Consider the following 20408-nt stretch of genomic DNA (forward strand, 5'->3'; position numbering starts at 1 on the left):
AGTCCCCCAGGAATCAGGGGGATTAGTTTGTCTTCTTTCCTGAAGGAAAGAAAAATTCTTTTCTTTCTTTTGGGCCCATTACTGTAGTTTCTGGAAAACTGGGTGTTCTAGCTTTTTTGCCACTATGATTATAGGAACCGATCAGAACAACTGTCAAGGAGGAAAAGTTTATTTAGGGGCTCATGGTTTCAAAGGTCTTAATCCATAGAAGGCCAACTCCATTCCTCAGGGATCAAAGTGAGACAGAACTTCATGGTGGAAGAGTGTGGTAAAGGGAAGCAGCTCACATCATGATCAGAAAGCAGAGGGGGGGTCTCCACTTGCCAGATATAAATATATACCCCAAAGCCATGCTCCAATTCCCACTTCCTCCAGCCACACCCTACCACTTCAATTACCACTCAGTTAATCCTTACCAGGGGATTAATTCACTATTGGGTTAAGACTCATAACCCAAACATTCCTTCTCTGAACCTTCTTGCATTGTCTCACATGTGAGCTTTTGGGGGACACCTCACATCCAAACCATAACACTGGCTCTCTCCATTGCTTCCCCTTTCCATGACAATACTGGATCAGGTAATCACCTTATTCCCTAGTGTTATTGCAGATGCCAGTAAAGGGTTTAATATTTCTCACTATAGCTTTCTGGGAAGAAGGCTAATTGACTACATTGGAAATAAGGGGCCTTTTAACAGGAATGACTAAAAGGGATTTTGTTGTTGATCCTGCCCAGGAACAATGACCCTCAGAGCAGAGCACTCTGCTTTATAAGTGAACATTGTCTCTAGCTCTCTCACCCTTTAGCAGGTTTGATTTTGGTGTTAGGGAGTGGTGCTAAGACAACATTTATAAACAAAGCCCTGAGTTCTAGGTCTGAGGCTGACTATGTGGCTGGGTATGGTTTTCAAAGGCCCTGGATCTCAGGGCTTTCCACTTCGGCTATTAAAGTCCTCATTATTTTCTCCTTAGTAGTTCGATTTATTAGGACAGGGCATGCTAGCCTCTGGTCCAGTCTTGGCCAAAGGGGTCTGCTGGTGTCCTCCCTAGCTTCTTTGAATTGTTCTAAGCCAACAAGTGAGAGTGGAGAAGGGACAGCTGCCCTCGTTATATATGTGGGACAAATTTCTCAGCAGTTTGGGGAATGAGGAGTACCTGAATCCCTCACTTTGATAAAAGCAGATTTTGGTGCTCTCATCTGGCAGTTGCCAACAAAAAGCTGATTTCATTCACGTGTGGCAACTTCAGGGAAGAATTCTGTCCCTGTGTTCCTCCTTAAGGTTGTCTGGTGCAAGTCTCAGCATCTCTGGAGAATTACCCTTTAACTCAGGAAATGTGCACCTAGCAAGAAGCTTCTATCTCTGAGGCTCTGGTGGTGTAGGAGGACCTGGTTTGGAAGAGGTCTTATACAAGGTGCATTAACAGCCTCTCTAAGGAAAAGGAAAGGAAGGAAAGGAATTTGGAGTATCCGAGCCTTGTTAGGGGTTTCATGAGTGGCAATCACTGCTACTCTATTCAGGAGGAACTGTGTGTAGGGATTTCTCAGATGACGTAGACATCCTGAGGAAAGAGTTTGGCAAAAGTCTACCCAAGACAAACATTCACATTTTTTTAACCTTTGGATAAAAATCCATGGGCGGCCAGTCTCTTTTCAAAGTTGTCTTATTTATCTGGCAGACACTATTTTCTCCTAAGACAAGAAAACTAAACTTTCTCTGCTCAAATCTCTCAAAATTACACTTGGGGTAGAGTAAACAAAATTAACACATTATCTTTCTGGAGTTCAACCATAAGATATTCTTATTGAATTTGTCTTTGTTGTTGATTTAATCTATTATTTTACTGATTTTCTGATTTACCTTTCTGTCTCTACATGGTTCATCTATATAATTGGCTACAGACATAATAAATTCATCTTTTGAGAAATTCCATCAAAACATTTCCTATAAGCCTGTGCTGTCCTATGTCCATCACATCTAGTTCCATATGTTGAATTGTGTCCCTTCCCACAGGATTTGTTGGACTTTCAACATCCAGTACCTCAAGAGATAGGGTCTTTGCAGATGTAATGAAGTTTTAGTGAGGAATTAGGATGGACCCTCTCCAATATGGTTGGTGTCTTTCTAAAAAGGAGAAATTTGGACACAAATATACATAGAGGGAAAATGCCATGTGAGCATGAAGACAGCCAAGGAGAGAAAGCTGGGACAGGTCTCTTGCTCACAGCCCTCAGAAGAAACCAACCCTGTGGACATCTTGACTTTAGACTTCTAGTCTTCAGAACTGCAAGTTGATTTCTGTTGTATAAAATATCCAGTTAGTGGTACTTGATTTCAGACACCCTATCAGACTAATTCATCTAGGGAACATCAGTGAGATCTGTTTGGTCCCCTCTGAAAAACTGCTTCTTTTGAAGATTCTGCATGGCAGTCCTTAATATAACGATTGCTAGTACTTAGTTGGGTGCCATGCTAAGTCCTGTGTTTTGCATGCAGTAACCATCTAGTCCTCTCAATAATCCTGTGAGATTGCTGTTATTTCCACTTTATAGATAAGCACATCAAGTAATGATGTGTGCCACCTGCCACCCCACCTTCACCCAAGATAGGAAAAAGCAGGTCCTAGATTAGAGCTGGGTGCTCAGAGTTGTTGAATGAGGATGTATGATTCCAACATTATTCTGCTTATCATTGGGTCTATATAAATTACAGGAAAGAGGGGAAAGAAGGTTAGGACACTGATAGTTTTATGGACAGTAGGTTTTACGGTTTGAATAGGTTGGCACCTGGGAGAATATGTCTGCCAGCTTACTGCTCTCAGTCACCTGGGAGGTCAACGCCGGGAAAAGAGAGGAAACCATGGGAACTATGAAATGATGGGATGTTGCTGAGGAACCACTCCTGCCTTGCTGACGTTGGGCGACATGGAGCAGGAATACTACATTAAAGACGTATTAAGGATGTCTGGTGCAATCTCTGGAGAATTACCCTTTAACTCAGGGAACGTGCACCTAGCAAGAAGCTTCTATCGCTGAGGCTTTGTTGTGTAGGAGATCCTGGTTTGGAAGAGGTCCTACCTCCGCGGGGAGCAATGATTTTGGAGGAGCAGGGGAAAGAGACAAGCTAGAAACCTCAGGAAGGCCTTCTTGGGATTCTAGCTGGAGCGCCCTTGGCCTCTCAGGATCCTCCCCCTTTGTAATCCTGGCAAATCCACCTAGCCGGCCACGCCCTGGGGCAGAGGCTAGGGGCTTTCTTCCTTCTATAAAAGGAAGTCCAGCCTGGCGTTTGACGCACATCCCCTTCGCGCCACAGGCTGCTGCCCTCCTCTCCTCCCAGGCCCTCTTGGATCTGGGGGAATGGGAAGCTGCTACTGCAGGATCAGGTTTGGCATGCTCATCAACACCGACGGGGTCAGCCTTGGGGAGGACACGTGAGTATATAACCCGTCCAGGCTGGGAAGAATCATCCTAGGAAGTCACCCCCTCCAATCCACCTCTCACTTGGAAGTCTGAGAAGGCATTTAACGTTGTAAGGTGGCATAGCGGGTGCTGTTGGCTCTGTCCCGATTCACCAGGGCATGTTTACCCCCATTCTTCCTTCCCGGTTTCTTGAGTGTTTGCTGTTTAGCTGCCTCGGTGGACCGAGAATGGCTGTGCCCAACAGGTGTGCTTCTCGCCCCATCACCTGGCCTCACCTGGGAGGTTATTTCCCGCTCCTCTCCCCTACCCCATCACATCCCGTAGCCCTTGACTGATTGGCAAGGAGGTACAAAAGGGCTTCCCGCTCGCTCTGGTTGGAATCGGCTCTGTGGTTCCAGGGACTGAAGCTTCCTGTGAGATTGGGTTGAGGCTGCTGCTGATTCTACAGTCTTTCTTAACTTTCCTCTTCTGCCCTATGTGCCTGCTTCCCCTTTTTCCTGAGAAGATTTAACCAAGACAAGAATCCTTGTCTTTATTGCTGAATATTTACCTCTCAGGTGGGCAGAGGAAGAGGAGCACCTGCTGCGCAGGGCAGTTCTTTGTTGACCAAAACAGCTAAAAAGCCAAAATTCCAGGCTCTGGGTTAAGACAAGAATCTGAGTTTTGTTTTTGGGAATCTGATTTAAGACAGGAAACTTGACGAATAAATTAATGAAGATCCAAGATCTTCCTTTAGAAAATAAAAATCAATGGTACATATGCTTCATCTTTGAACACTTGCAGTTACATTAAGGAGGTCAATTTAGGCAAATAACCAACATCGTGGGTTTACAATTACTATTAAGCTAACTGAAGTGGATAAATACAGGTGTTTATGGTGTTAGATTTTTTACTTTTTTTAAATGGAGTATCAGTTATTTCAAAAAGCATGGTAGAAATATACTATTTAAATAAGTTCTTCAGTCCTAAGTCTTTCATTTGTTCTGTCTCATTTTGGAGCTACAGTAGTCAATATGGACTCAGTCCCTGTGTTTGTCATTTTCTGTTCACTGTACTTCTCAAATGGACAAGATCCATGTCATCTTATCTTTGCATTGTTCTGTCTGGTATCTAGCACAAAATACTGTGAAATGCAGATGTTCATCTTTGAATTTAGTTGACACACCTCCCATAAAACAGTTTATCTTGATAAGTTTAGAACACAAGCTTTTGAGGATAAATTTGTCCTCAAGAAATATATCTAGACTTTTAAAGCAAAATATACAAAATAGCAACTTAAATATTTGCTTAAAAGAACTTATTAACATGGGCTATTTTCAAGTTGTGTTGCTTTATCTATGATCACGTCTGTGATGTGTGAAGCACATACTTCTCTACCCTAAAATCTTACAGAAAACAACCACCACACAGTTTGAGGTGCAGATAGCTTGCTTTATTTTGTTGTTACTATCTCAAGGAGGTCTAGTAATAGTATCACTAACAGTTGAATTTATACTTGCATGAAAAGAACTACATCAAATTGACATTTTGGGCAGTTTGTAATGTTATTTTTAACTTAACAACAGCTTTATTATGTTGTTGTACTTTACTTTTTGCTGTGGCTCATTGCTTAGTTGCCCGGTTTTTCAGTTGTAATTTAAATTTAGAGCTACCACACAAAGGCATTGACTGCACCTGGGACCTCCAGGAGTTGACACTGCTCTGGCATAGGAATACTTGGATAACTTGGTTAAATGAGGGGATGGCCAGGTGATGGTACTTTTCCAAGCTATCCAGGCACTCTTTATGGCAGAGACAGTGTATAATGAGCGAACAAAGTGTTGGCCGTTACACTTTGCTCTGGTAATATTTAAGTCATGATAATTTTAAGTGTGACATCATCAAGAAAATGTAAAACATTAAAGTGGTGCTTACAGGAGGGTAAATGCAAACATCACCAATGCCTTACATTTCTGATTCAATAGGTATTGGTGCACATATCAGATGACATGTGCAGCAGCATCATCTTTGAGGTGGGCAGGACATCTTCAGTGGGGAATTTCTCAACCCACTGAGGCATACTTAGACATCAACAGTATGTTGAGGCACAAAGATTAAGTGTTGAGCAGGGTATTCGTTCCATAAGAAACTTTCTCCTGCCAACAGTTTCAAAAGTTACATTGTAAAATGTCATAAAATAAAGGTACAAAACTTTATAACCGTGAATCCGGCTATATACAGTATATGTACATGTCATTAGGAAATGTCTAATACTCTTAGGTCAACAATTATGAGAGATCGAAATGTGTATTTTTGAACTTGACTCATTTAGGTGGATACAAAACTACTGTTTAAAAAATATTTACAGATCAGAAAGATTAGTCCATGTGAATTATTTGTGAAAAGTTAAGAAAGAATGTAGAGTATAAGGGCACAAGGCCCTCTTAAATGGAGCGAATCTTTATGTTCACAGTGGCAGAGTCGGAGCCAAACTCATTCCCTAAACTCAGGGTGTAAAGTCCACCATCTTGTTTCTGTACGTCCATGATGATCAGGGTTGTCAGGTCATCTGTGTTTTCAATGTGGAATCTCCCTTGTTGTTCTTGGTTTTGGATTTTTCTTCCACCACAGGACCATGTTATTTCTGGGGTCGGTTCCCCCGTAAAAGCACAGGCTACTGTTAGAACTTTGCCTTCATCGATGCTGATATCAGAGGGAAGAGCTTCGATTTTAGGTGGAATTCCTTTAGGGAACAACAAAAAGGTTTTAGGATCACTGAAAAAATAACAATATGCTTGCTACTAAATTATGTGTACTAAAGACTACACCACGCTACTTGGCTAGTCTACCTCTACCAGTAATTTTATTGCTCACCTCTTCCGCCTGCTTTAAGCATTCTACTAGTTGAGCTTTCCAGTTGTGTCATACTAGATTTTCCCATAAAACTGCTGGAACTCATTTCTATAAAGGACTCTTGCATGGAGGACATGCTTTGGGCAGACATGCTTGCAACTTTCATTTCAGTCATGCTGCTAGCACTGCTGCTGCTGAAACTGCTGAAGGAGGCCTCCTGCTTAGAGGCAGACATTTGGACTGACTGAGACGAGAAGCTTCCTTGCAAGCTTGTGTCACCACTTGTCCTCAATACTACCTCTCTGGAAGGTTCTTCAACTAGAGCTGTGGAGCATAGCAGATACACAGTGAACATCAATGACATCTGGTTAATTGGTGACATCTGACAATGACTTACGGAAATGAAAACTTAACACACACAGAAACATAACCCAAACAATTTGCTGTTGAAGCATAAGCGAGTACATGAATACATACATTTGTCAAGAGCTAGCTCAATGTCTCCAAGAAATGAATCCTTATATTTCCTATCATTATATTACATGCAGATGCTAGGAGTCACTAGGAGAAAAATGATTAGTCATATAGAAAATAATTGACATTGTACATTCTGAAAGTAAGTGTTACAAGGTAGTTGGTAGCTTTGCTTGGAAATTCAACTTATCAAGTTTCTGTTTAGCTGTAAAGAAACCGACAATAAAGGTGAATTCACATAGGATGCCTATCCCTCTTCCACATGGAATTGATAGCAGCTTCTGAGAGTTGTCTGCACTCTGGCAACAACCACCCCCTTAGCCCCACGAAAACCTTAAGTAAGGGGAATGGCCAAGATATACTTACGAAGGACTGTTAAGGAAGCAGTGGCTGAACATTGGCCACGGAAATTTTTGGCTTTAATTGTGTACTTTCCACTGTCGCTTACTGATGCATTCCGGATTTCAAGAGTATATACATTTCTGGAGCGATTTACACTGATATTTGAAGAGATCGAAATCTAAAATGAAGGAGAAAAAAGGTATTTATGTTCTTCATCGATAGACATGGTATCTAAATTTTTCTTCAGTAATGCATTCATGATTTCACTTACTGGCAAGTTGTTTTTAAACCATTCTATTTCAGGAGATGGCTCCCCACTGATTTCACAAGTAAAGAGGACATCTTGTCCTTCATTAACATTTTGAGATCTGGGCTGTGAGATGAAGGCTGGAGCATCTGAGAGTTCTTTGCTTAAGATCAAGTCATACTGACACTTGACGATGCCTTGACTGGTTTTGCCTATGCAGGTGAGGATTCCTTCATCTCTGTGACTGGCTTGCTTGATTGTCAGGGTCTGGTCACTGCCTGAAACCCCATATCTGTACTCCTCAGAGTTGGTGAGCTCCATGCCATTCAGGACCCATTTCACATCAGTGGCACCAGCAATGTTGGCTTTTAAAGTCACTTTTTGACCATCGGATATACTCATCTGAGTAGAAAAGGCTTTTATCTCAGCATGAGTTCTAATTTCTTCTGATGCCTGTGATGTTTTTGTGATTTCCTCATGGACAATGGATTTTTCCAGGGAGGCTGCTGCTGATTTCTTGACTTCTTCAGAAATCAGAACCTTTGATTCTTCCTCCTTGAATGCTAACTTTTCTTTAGATTTCACCTCTGACACCTTGATTTCTTCAGAAGTCAGAGATTTTTCGGAAATTTCTTCTTGGACAACTGCCTTCTTTTGAGATGTGATTTCAGAGGTCTTTTGTGTAGATACTTTCTGTGCCTCAGTGTCTTTTACAGCTAAAACAAGAAATCTCTGTAAGGCAAACTTAATTGGAAAAATACCTCCCTCCACCCTTTTTTTAGATTTTGCATGTTCATAATATAGAGTCAGAAGGAAAAAAAATTCTAACCTATATATGTAGAGGTAACCAATTCTGTCTCAGATCCAATCTAGGAAAATTGTCATGTATGACTTCTAAGTGTAATGATTCCTTAAACTAAATTGAAGATGATTTTTATGACTTAAGGGGAAAAAAAGTCTTGAATAGTCAAAAGATTTAGGAGATGTGTGGACTGAAAATATTTCAAGTAACTGAAAAATTAAATCACCGTTTAAAAGATGAGATGAAAGCAAACAAATTTTAATTGGGAAAACAGATGTAGCCTCTCATTAACTTTGTATCACTTTAGAAAAAAAGCAAGAGTGAAAGTTTAAGGAAGCAGTAGCATTTTGTATATTCACCTGACTTTATTCTTAGGTATTCCTGGGGGCTGGGTTTGCTTGTGGAATCTTATATAATTCCAATATAAATATGCATGATCTATATACTGATGTAAAAGTTCACATTAACTGTTTGTGCTTATACATTTATATACAAATGGCATTCTAGAATTAGAAAAAATATGTCTTTAAAATTTTCTTGTGTAAGTAATAGGGGATGTTAAATAATGCTTCCTTTATATTGTTTTCTGGAAAATGTTGGTTAAGAACAAACGTTGGCCTACCTTTTATTGTCAATTTGCAGCTGGAAGACACTGATCCAGCTGAATTTGTTATCATACAAGTATAAAGTCCGCTGTCAGAAGTTTCAGTCTTATGAATTTCTAAGAGGAATACTCCTTTGTCTTCAGAGAGTTTATATTTAACTCCTTGTGTAATAGCCTGTGGAATGCAAATGATTTGAATTTTTAAAAGTCACTTAATTTTAATTTCTGTTTTTGAGTGGGGATGAGGGGAGAGGTTAGTTTTTGAAAAAGAAAAAGGGACAGTTAAGAACTGGTTACCTTTCCATCCTTTGTCCAGGTGACAGTTGGCTGCGGTTCTCCAGTGGCTTTAACTGTAAGTTTAGCAACACTGTCTGAAGAAATGGTTGTATCCTGTAGCCCAGTAACAATTACTGGTTTTGAGGAAATTGGTTCAGGAGCTTTTGGTTCAGTTTTCTTGGTTTCTGTTGACTCGGTAGTTTTCTGAGCTGATATCTTGGTTTCTGTCGACTCAGCAGTTTTCTGAGCTGATATCTTGGTTTCTGTTGACTCAGCAGTTTTCTGAACTGATTTCTTGGTTTCTGTTGACTCAGCAGTTTTCTGAGCTGATTTCTTAGTTTCAGATATGCTGGATACCTGCTCATGGATACTTTTAAAGGCCTGTCCCGTAAACTGGAAGTTAGTTTTGGAAGTTCCACCTTCCCCAGAAATCTCACAGACATATTCCCCACAGTCAGACTCAGTGAGATTATGAATTTTGAGTTCGTAGGTACCATCGGCTGAATAATGAAACTGGAAATGCCCGTTTTCCTTCAGTTTCTTGCCATCTTTGTACCAGGTGACCTCTTTTGCACTTAATACACTACTTTCAACTGCGCAGGTTAGTTTTGCAATATCTTTAGAAGCTTCTGCTTTTAGGAATCGAGTAATCTTTGGTGGAGCAGAGACTGGCAGCTGCTGAACTTTCTCTGTTGGTGTAGGCTTTGTCTCTGTAGGTGACACAGGTTTTGGATGAGAAGTCACTGGTTCTGGAGATTTCACTCGTTTGGGAGACTTCACTGCTTCTGGAGATTTTACCCGAGGTTCTGGGGATTTGACCCTGGGTGGGGATGTCACAGCCTTTTCTGTAACCCTGGCCTTCTGAACCGTCAAGGTAAACTGTGCTTCCTGCTTTCCTTCACTGTTCTCTACCAGCACACTGTAGCTGCCTTCATCAGACGCCTGCACTGAAGAGATCTCAAAGGTCGATTTGTACTTTGTGGTGGTCACTTGGTGGCGGGCAGAAGTACTTATCACTTGCCCTCCCCGCAGCCAGGTCACAGTTGGTACCGGTTCACCATCTGTATCGCAAGAAAACCTGGCAGACTCTCCTTCGTACACAGTTATGGACCGAGGCTTTGTTAGAATTCTCGCTGCCAGTGTTGTCTTGATCTTTCTGGTTGTGGATTTTTCTTCCAGTGACTTTTCTTCTAATGCAGTGCTTTTCATTTCTGCAGAAGCATAGTGTTCATAGGATGAGAGACTTTCCCTTGTCTCTGTCATCTGTGATTTCACTTCTCTCACGGAAGAAGCAGCTTCCATCTCAGATGTTTTCTTAAACGATGAAACTGCATATGCCTCTGTTCTTGTCAGCTCAGGGAAAACTGATCTGGGGACCTCTTCATCTCTGCGCCGGGATGCATAGGTGGTATAATCCCCTCCTGTTACATCCAAGGTTGCATAGTCAGAAGCTTCTCCTTTGTAGTTGGTGCATACAGCGCGGTAGGTTCCGCTGTCATCACTGTGGCAGTCCAGAATCTCCAGCGTCAGGACTCCACTTGTGTTGGTGTAATGAATCTTACTGCTCTCTTGGAGCTCCACACCGTTGTGGTACCATTTAACCTCGGCAGTTGGCTTAGACTGAACGTTTAAGATGAAGCGAGTATTTTGGCCACAGGGCACCCTATGGGAGCGCATCCTCAGTGTGATTCGAGGGGCGTGGTCCAGTGTGAAAGGCTGCTGACTCAGGACTTCATACTTCCTCTCCGATGTCTTCTGAGTCTTCAAAGCGGCTTTCATGGACTCGTACCTGGAAAAGATATCGAATCTTGCCGACCTCTCAAATCTTGAGAGTGATCTCTCACTAGACACAGGACTGGGGGAACGTGGACGAGTTCTCTCTGGAGTAGGAGATCTTCTTTCTAAGTCCTCTTCGTATTCCTCGGCTGGTGGTGGACGTGATCGGATCAATTCCGACACCGGCCTCATTAGCTCAATGTAAGTTGGTGACAGGGAGCGCCGCCGTCTCAGGAGCCTGGAGGCGGAGGAGGAGGATTCTCTCTGTGCACGTCTTGAGATTTCGTATTCTTCCTCAATTTCTGTTATTTCGGTCACTTCTCTCTGTCGTCTTGATTTCTTTTTAGACTTTTCTTCCTTGGACATGTGGTCAAGCTCGCTCTTGTATTCTGAGAGACGCTGGGTGGTAGTGACCGGGCGGAGCAGCTCTTCGTCCTCCCTCTCGGCCATGATCCTCTGCAGCTGCTTGGGCTGTCGGTACGAGGCCCGGGCGTGCCGTTCCCGCAGCTCTGCATAACTCGTACTCGTTTCAGCCCTGGTAGGGATGTGGTAGGTCGAATATCTGAAGTCTTTCCTCGATTCCTCCACCTTGACGTGAGCTTGTGGCGAAGAGTAACGGAGGCTAGAAAGCTCAAAACGTGGAGGGCTTCGGCTGGGGGGTGAAGCGGAGAAACCCAGCTCAAGCTCCTCCTCTAGACGCAGCCGCTCCTCCTCTGTCCTTTTCATTGCCAGGTAGTCATCAATGGGGAGGAGCAGCTCTTCATCCGAGATGTCACCCAGAGAGCGTCTCCTGCGTCTGTAATAAAAGTCATATTCTGGAGAGGGTGTCCGTCGGCGGGCTGGCCTCACCATCTCCAGGTCATCCTGGGACAGCTTGGGAATGCGCCACTTAGGTCTGTATTGATCTGTAATGCGCGGGAGGGGCATCACGTAGAACTGTTCCCATCTGGAAAGGCGAATGCGCTTGGGTCTTTTCTGTACCACTCTGTCCAGTTTCCCAGGCATCTCATACTGATCACGGATCTTTTTATACCATTTCATGTCAGACATGGGCACGAACTGCTTGATGCGTTGGTCTTCCTCTATGGTGGTCTGTTTGTACTTGCGTGGCTCTGGTACTTCATAAGGCATGCGGAGTTTTCTCTCCTCCTTCTTTTCTTCGGTCTCAAGTCGGAATTCACCTTTTACAGTCTTGGTGCTCACAGCTGGTTTATAAAGGATAGCCGCTTCTCTCAGAGCCTCTTGGGCTACCTGTGTCAGGGCCACAGTTTCAGTTCCAGAAAGAATCTCGGCCATTCTGAGTGTCTTGTCAATCTGTTTTTGGACGTGGCGTTCACGTTCCTCCTTACTCTGGAACTCCTGTTTGACGTATCTCAAACGTTCCACTTGTAAGTGAGCCTGGCAGCTGGTGGACCCAGCTGTGTTTGTGGCTGTGACTCGATAGTAACCCGTGTCTTCAGGCAAAGTATCTCTGATGTGCAAAGCATAGTAATCCAAGCCTTCATGGACGATTTCAATGTGAGGCCCAAGGGACAGTGGCTGACCGTCTTTCTCCCATTTTAATGTTGGTGGAGGAATGCCTGATACTCGGATCTCAAAGCAGACACTTTGGCCTTCCTGGCATTCTGCATTGGCCAGTAGCCGTTTGAACATGGGTCTTAGGGTTGTGTCTGTTGGAGGTGGGTGTAGGGTTACCGTCAGCTTTGCTTTACAGCTGTCTTCACCATATTTGTTCCTTGCCACAACCGTATACTCGGCATCATCGTCTGTAGTGACACTGTTGATTGTTAATTGGTAAAGACCTTTGTCAGACTCAAACGTGTACTTCTTGTCATCATCACCTGGTTTGATCTTCTGACCCGATTTATACCATGTTACACGAGGCTCTGGGTGGACAGTTATAGTTACTCCAAACCGGACATTTTCACCCACGTAAGCCGTCTTGTTATAGAGAGGCAGGGTAAATTCTGGTGGTCTTTCCAGGAGTCTCATGGTATCTGTTCTGCGCTTAATTTTCTTCATGGTTCTACGGCAGTAATAGTCATAAACTTCTCTCACACCTTTAACAAACAGCTCTGCGTAAGAACTGTCTTCACCATAGTCGTTGACGACTTTGCATCTGTAAGTACCATCGTCGAATTTGGTAATGTCTTTGATATACATGGTGGCCACTCCATCTTCATAGGTGATTTCATATTTCTCACTGTTCTCCAGCTGTCTGACACCAAAATACCAGCTTACTTGGGTAGACTGATCATAATTTTCAATTTTGCATACATATTTGACATATCCTCCTTCTTCACCAACTGCATGCATTATCTGCCCAGAAACCGGGCCTATTTCGATGGATGCTACTTTAACTTTAGCAACGCTCACTCCCTTCTGAGATCGAATTGCACCACCACAGGAGATCCTGGCTGCTGACACAACCATGTTGAGGTCTTTCTTGATCAGAGTGTGGTAGTAGCGCCGGTGTTTTAATGTTCTAATGACTTTAGTACTGACTCTGTCGATCTTCTGCTTCAGCCATGGGTGTTGGAGTGCCTCAGTTGCTGTCATGCGAGATTTTCTCTCTTTCACTAATAGCCGGTCAACAAAATCCATGGCTTCAAGGCTAATTTCTTTGAATGCTTCTTCATCAAAAGTATATTCAGCATTCATGATATTCTCAATTATCTGTTGGTTAGTTTCAGCCAGGAATGGGTTGATACCACTCAGCAGCACATATACCAGTGTCCCAAGTGACCACATGTCTGTGGCTGTGCTGACAACATCATGGTGGTGAACTTCCGGTGCATAATATTCAGGGGCAGTGAACAGAAGCCTGAAGTTGTCCCCTGGCTTCAGCTGACGAGCTTGACCAAATTCTATGATTTTAATGGTGGAGCTCCTTCTTGTTTGGTAAATGATGTTTTCTGGTCTAATGTCAAAGTGTCCAATATTATGACTGTGTAAGAACTCCAGTGCTTCACAGACTTGGCGAACGTAACTTACAATTTCTCTTTCGTTGAGTTCAAAAGCACTTGTATTAATGCGCTCAAATATGTCAAGTCCTGATATAAACTCAAAGATCATAACTAATTCTTCCATGCTTTCAAATGATTCGTGGAGGTATAAGATATTTCTGTGCCTAGCGATATTTAGAATGGAAATCTCTTTCTTTACCAAAACTTGATCAGTCCCCTTGACTTTAACAAATTTGGCCATGAATGTTTTCTTTGAGGAAGTTTCAACACAGCGGTGGACAATTCCAAACTCGCCACGTCCAAGATCTTCAGCAATCATATATCTCTCATAGAGTTCCTTGGTTTTGGAGTGAGATGCTTTAGTCATGGAAACTTCCCTGGTTTCATCTACCTCTTCATCATAATTCATAGCTCTGGCCTTATCTTCTTTGGTTATGGTTGGTTCTGAAGGCTCAGAAGGCTTGCTCAGGCCAAACTTATTTTCGGCTATTACCCGGAATTGGTAACTTGTCTTTCCAAATAAGTTGATCACCGTGTAACGTGTTTCCCGGGCCTGTCCTACCCGAAGCCACCTTTCTGCAGTAGTTGCACATTTTTCAATAATATAGTTGGTGATTTTGCTGCCACCATCAGAAGCCGGCTCTGTCCACGTTAAGTTGACAGAATCTCGTGAGACGTCACTGACTTTTACTCCTCTGGGTGGGTCAGGAACATCAGCCACATCCAGTTCAACTGTTTTTTGATCAATTCCAAATCTGTTTTTAGCACAGACCACATAGAAACCAGCATCTTTTCTCTCTACTCCATTGGGGAAAACAAGTGATGTGAAGGATCTTGTGACAATAACTTGGTAGTGGCCATTATTGTCAATGAGATCCTGTCCTTTCTGCCAGGTAATCACAGGGTCCGGTTTGCCACTGAAGGGGATCTTGATGCTGACCACCTCACCTCTGAGGGCATGAACTGCTCCCATGCCTTCAAGAGTTTTAGGCAAGTGTATCTTAGCTGGAACTGTATCAGAATAAAAGAAAAAAAGAATATGATGTAGTAATCTCATTAAGTGTAACACTCCCCCCAACATTTTAAAGGTAGGTTATCAGACACCAAATTGACATTTATTGATTCGTGTTTACCTTCCACTTCCAAGGAGGCTGTGCCAGACACAGATCCACCTTGGTTGGTAGCTCTGACTTGGTAAACTGTGGCATCATCATCAGTGACACTTGCAATTATGAGCTGGTGGTAACCACCCTTAAATTCTTGAATCCTGTACTTTAATCCATCTGCAATGATTTCTTTGCCTTGTCGGTACCATTTTACAATAGGTTTTGGATGACCAGTCACTTTGCAGACCAAAGTAGCATTGCTCTGATATCTCACATTTAGATTTCTCAGTTCCTCTTTAAAGTGTGGTGCCTGAATGGGGACATCAGATTTGGGAGTGACAGGTTCTGATATTTCACTCCATTCACTTTCACCACCTAGGTTTTCACACTTCACACGGAACTCATATTCAAGACCTTCAATAAGGTTTTGCACTGAAAAGACCGTTTCTCGAATTTCTTCTGTTGTCACAGCAATCCATTTATTCTGCTTCTTCTCACGCCTTTCAAGGTAGTAATTTCTAATCTTTGCGCCTCCATCACTGGCAGGTGGCTTCCAAGCCACAACGCAAGAATCTTTTGTGATAGCAGTAATGGTTGGTTTGCCAGGAGCGCTTGGTTTTTCTAGAAAATAAGATTTACGTCATGAGGTGAAACAGGCATCTTTATTAAAAGCTTATTATTTTTTAAATTTTATTTTATTTACTTATTTTTTATGTGGTACTGAGGATCAAAACTAGTGCCTCACACATGCCAGGCAAGCAATCTACCACTAAGCCTCAACCCTAGCCCTAAAAGCGTATTTTTAAAAACAGAATGATTCCAAAGTTATATTTAATATAGCTATTTCAGACAAATGAAACTAGTTACCTATGCTAAGAAATGTGTCAAAAAATAAAACTCCCCTGTAAAGATGGAGCTAGACTATATGTGTCCCCTTTTAGATATGCAAACATTCAATTAAGGTGAGAGAAAAGGTATTTTTCTTTATCTGAATCTTTGCTATTTCCTTTCAAAATTCATTTCTGTTTAAAATAATTTTTTTTTGGTAAAGACAGGTGTTAGTGTATGAGATAAGAGAAAAGAGGGTCCAGGTTGTACTCACCAAATGGACTCTTAATGATCACAACTGAGGTCACCTCCAGGGGATCACTGATGCCAAAGGTGTTCTGAGCTGAAACCCGGAAATAATAGCCAGCATTTTCTGTGAGGTTCACGATTCTGCAAGTTGTCACTGAGATGGCTGAAGACACCAATTGCCATTCAGCCCCTTCCTTGGCCTCACACTTCTCTACCACGTAATTGGTGATCCAAGAGCCGCCATCATCAGCTGGGGGTTTCCAGCTGATGACCACAGAGTTCTTTAGTAGTGCTTCAATCACAATCGGTCCTGTAGGTTTGTCTGGTTTATCTGTTGGGAGAAAAATATAATTGTAGTGATTTTCATAGTGCATTTCTCAAGATTTTTTTAAAAAACAGAAAATCACCATAAGAAAAACCAAAATACCTTGTATTTCTACATCAAGAATGGCATCAACTGTTCCAAAGACATTGCTGAGCTGAACTTTATATTTCCCAGCATGAGTCTTACGCTGGACATTCTTCATGACCAGATGAGTATAGTGTTCAGTGTTTTCAATAGTAATGTTTTCTGAGTTTTGCAAAAGTTTCTGTCCATGGAACCAAGTCATGGCAGGTACTGGACGACCAATGTACATGACGTGAAGTCGAAGCGTAGAACCCACAGCACCATAATACTTCTCTTTCAGTGGGTAACCAGGATGGAACTGCGGCGCTGCTTGCAGGAGAAGCTTACTACTGCTTTCTGTTTCTCCAACTTCATTGGTAGCTATACAGGTATAAACGCCTTCATCTTCTTGTTCCTCTGTCATCACTGTCAGAGTATGTGTGCGTCCATCTGAAGACATTTTATATTTCCGGCTTTGTATGAGCTCCTTACCAAATCGATACCATTTGATGTCAGGAAGAGGCCTTCCGACAATCTGGCATGAGAGTTGAGCAGCTTCACCCAATTTGGTGGTAACATCTTTCATTTCTTGGCGTACTCCAGGGGCCTCTCCAGCTGGAGGAGATGAATCATAATATTAATGCATTATTACTACTGAATCCTTTGTCCTTGTACATCCGCAATGAATTTATCCTACTGGTAGCACTATTATGCTAACAGTTACATATGACTTCAATTCTTACAGATTCTTTGAAGTCATTTTGCTAAAGTCATGTGGAAAATGAATGAATTGAGCCCATCATCATATTGTTATGTAGAGTGACTGTTTTATGATTGGGAGGACATTAAAAATGTGATAAAAGATTTTGGGGAAATATGCATTCTCTCTATAAACCTTAAGTATTCTTGACCCTTCTTAGGTTCCTTGAGTTGGGTACATTTGTTAACCCCTTGAATCTTGCTAAGAGGTATTAAAAAAAAAAACCCAAAACAAAAACAAACAACCATTGCATTAGAGAGAGAACTTGCTCCAGGAATGTGCTTTAGTTCATGCATCTAACATCTCCTGCTGGCATTATGTGCCATGAATGGCTTCTTAGAGAACTTATTAGCTATTCCCTATGTATCCATATGCCAAAGCAAATGATTTGTTTCCAAACACTTGTTCTCAGTAAATCTTGATGAAGTTCTACTTAGTATAGAAGAATAGTTAGTCTTAATATGTTGTTTAGTTTATAAATTATACGCAGAGAACTCAAGGCTACTTACATGTTAGTTTAGTCTTTATAGACATAGCTGTTCTTCGAGGTCTGCTAAGCCCAGTCTCATTTTCAGCAAAAACCCTGAATTCATATTCAGTAGCTTCCAGCAAACCCCCTATTGTGAATTGCCTGTCCTTGATACGATCCTTATTGCTCTTCTTCCAAGCACTGTCTCCAGATTGTCTATATTCAACCCAGTATCCAAGGATTTCTTTGCCACCATCACATTCAGGTTTCTCCCACTGTAGAGTGACACTGTCTTTGGATATTGAAAGAATCTCAAGTTCTCCTGGTTGGCTTGGTTTATCTGAAATATTTTAAGAAAATTGAGAAGAGAATAAGATTTACAGGTGAAATAAGAGAAAAAGAGTCAAGATAGTTTGCTTCTTTGATTTTTAGTCCTTCTGGAGGCTTTCTCCTTACCAAATGGATCTTTACAGACAACTGGTTCAGAAGCAGGGCTGGTCTCGCTTAGGCCAACATCATTCTGTGCAATGATGCGGAACTGATACTCGGCGTCAGGAACAAGCCCAGTGACAGTGTACATTGTGGTGGTTATCTGAGTCTTGTTGTGTCTGACCCACTTGTCAGTTGATGTTTCCTTGCGTTCAATGTAGTAGCCTGTGACTCGAGAGCCACCATCATCTTTAGGTCGAGACCAGGACAAGCTCACAGAACTCTTGGTCACATCGAGGACTTCTGGAGGATTGCTTGGAGGTTCTGGAGGATCTATAAATAAAGTGGAAAACCCATACCTGTCACAGACTGTCCCAAATCGTGGAATCTGATGGCTTTCATTTTAAAAACAAGAATACTGAAGTAATTTTTTACAATTTTGTGGTTGAACAAGTACTTACTCAGTGGTGTTTTTGGTATGACTGGTTCCTCAGATTTCAAGGGTTTGCTTATGCCAAATTGGTTTTCTGCTGAAACGCGGAAATGGTATTCCACATTTTCTTTGAGGCCTTTCACTACCAGAGATGTACCCCGGACTCTGGAATCAATGGTATACCAGGCAGCTTTAGGTACTTCTCTTCTTTCAAGGATGTAGCCTAAGATGTCAGCACCACCGTCATCAGCAGGAGGTCTCCAACTGACCCTTACAGAGCGGGCTTGAATGTCGTCGTATTCTAATGGCCCTTCTGGAGTGTTGGGACTTCCTATCACCTTGACCTTGATGTAAACAGTCTTCTTGCCACATTTGTTTTCCAGAACCAAGTCATAAGTTCCAGAATCTTCCCTGACTGCTTCCTTGATCACAAGTTCAGTGTGTGTTTCAGATGTCGCAATCATGGCGCGCCTACTAACATCCTGGCCTTCCTTGGTCCATTTACATATTGGGAATGGTTTTCCTTTGATTGGTATGGTAAGTCTGATGACTCCACCTTGTCTTACAAAGACACCTTCCTGGTATCTTTCATCAAGTTCATAGTCGGGATATTCTGGGGAAAAAGGTAAGGTTATAATTTAGATTTTTTTTTTTTTAAATATGAGAGGGTTAGGTAATAAGTCTTAAGGTAGGAGTAGCAGAAAGTAAATGATCACATGACTTACCAAGCATCTCCGTAACTTTGACAGTTCCTGGTACCTCAGCAGGCTCCCCAGGTCCACCAGCATTACAAGCTAGGACACGGAATCTGTATTCAGCGCCCTGAGGTAGGTGTGTTAGAGTATACTCCCGAATCTTGGTTGGGGTGGTATTGCATTTGGTCCATTCATGTTGATCTACTTTTTGCATTTCAATCAAGTACCCTGTGACCTTAGATCCTCCTTCATCTTCTGGAACACTCCAGGCTAGGGAGACCGATGTCCTTGTTGTATCAGTTACTCTTGGATTTTGTGGCTTTCCTGGTGGAGCTGGGAAGAAGAATAAAACAAAAACATACTTGTTAAAGTTGCTGCAAAACTGAAAATTAGCCATGCCATCTAACACATTCAGTTGAGTTGTTGATGTATGGACTATTAGCATTAGACTATTTTTTGTTTTCTAAATCTTTGTTTTCTATTTCCTGTAGTTTAATTATGGTGGTGATTCCAAAACAGCACATTTTTCAGAACTCATAGAACTACATGCTTCAGAAGGATGAATTTTACTACATATAAATTCTATCTCAATAAGCTTGACTTATACAAAATGTTATTTACCGATCGGATCCATGGCAACGATGGATTTGGAAGGACGACTTGGTTTTCCAGTCCCTCTTGCATTAATGGCGGTGACACGGTGTTCATATTCTAAGCCTTCAATAAGGCCAGTGGAGCGGTACCGTGTCATTGTCACTGGTACTTTATTTACACGGACCCACCGATCTGCTCTCACTTCTTTCCGTTCCACGATATATCCAGTCACTTGGGAGCCACCATCATCTTCAGGTGGATACCAAGTAAGTGTCATGCCATCACGGGAGACATCAAATATCTGTAATGTTTCTGGGGGTCCAGGAATGCCTACAGAAAGACAGAGGTAAACACAACATGGCATTGAGAATAAATTAAAGACTCATTTTATTCATGTTTTGGCATTTTAAATGGTATAATAGAAACACTTGTGAATATTTTTCCCAATGCTTTCACTTTTGTACTTTTTTTCTGTTCCTCATTTTCTTCAATTTATAAACTTTATGCATGCACTCTATTTTTTCTTATTATAACAGCTTGATGGTTCTGTCTTACTTCTCTTCCTCCATTTCTTCCTTTTTCCATGCTCCTTTTCTAATTCCCCTCTTCTCTTTTATAAGAATGAAAACATTTAAAAAAGAAATCATGTTAAAAGGAGGCTTAGAAACCTTAGATCCTGGAGTTAATTTTATGAGCCAGTTTTCATCTCATCAGGGCACA

General features: G+C 42.0%; 1 protein-coding gene across 23 annotated transcripts in view; it reads right to left on the minus strand.

Moving 5' to 3' along the window:
• Window positions 1-4828: 4828 nt before the first annotated feature.
• The window catches only part of Ttn (titin), a 266326-nt gene continuing 250746 nt past the window's right edge, over window positions 4829-20408 (minus strand). For 22 of the 23 annotated variants that reach the window (XM_077802977.1, XM_026391974.2, XM_026391969.2 and 19 more), the window contains 14 exons: window positions 19716-20018; window positions 19125-19427; window positions 18428-19012; window positions 17994-18299; window positions 17578-17877; window positions 16348-16923; window positions 15946-16251; window positions 14871-15464; window positions 9017-14748; window positions 8738-8894; window positions 7338-8029; window positions 7091-7244; window positions 6272-6574; window positions 4829-6140 (listed from right to left, as the gene is read on the minus strand). In XM_077802977.1, coding sequence (XP_077659103.1) covers window positions 5842-6140; window positions 6272-6574; window positions 7091-7244; window positions 7338-8029; window positions 8738-8894; window positions 9017-14748; window positions 14871-15464; window positions 15946-16251; window positions 16348-16923; window positions 17578-17877; window positions 17994-18299; window positions 18428-19012; window positions 19125-19427; window positions 19716-20018 — 10610 coding nt within the window. In that variant the 3' untranslated portion in view covers window positions 4829-5841. The remainder of the gene's footprint in view (window positions 6141-6271; window positions 6575-7090; window positions 7245-7337; window positions 8030-8737; window positions 8895-9016; window positions 14749-14870; window positions 15465-15945; window positions 16252-16347; window positions 16924-17577; window positions 17878-17993; window positions 18300-18427; window positions 19013-19124; window positions 19428-19715; window positions 20019-20408) is intronic. The other variant, XM_026391975.2, reaches the window with a different exon arrangement.

The sequence above is a fragment of the Urocitellus parryii genome, chromosome 1 (genome assembly GCF_045843805.1).
Source record: "Urocitellus parryii isolate mUroPar1 chromosome 1, mUroPar1.hap1, whole genome shotgun sequence".
NCBI lineage: Eukaryota > Metazoa > Chordata > Mammalia > Rodentia > Sciuridae > Urocitellus > Urocitellus parryii.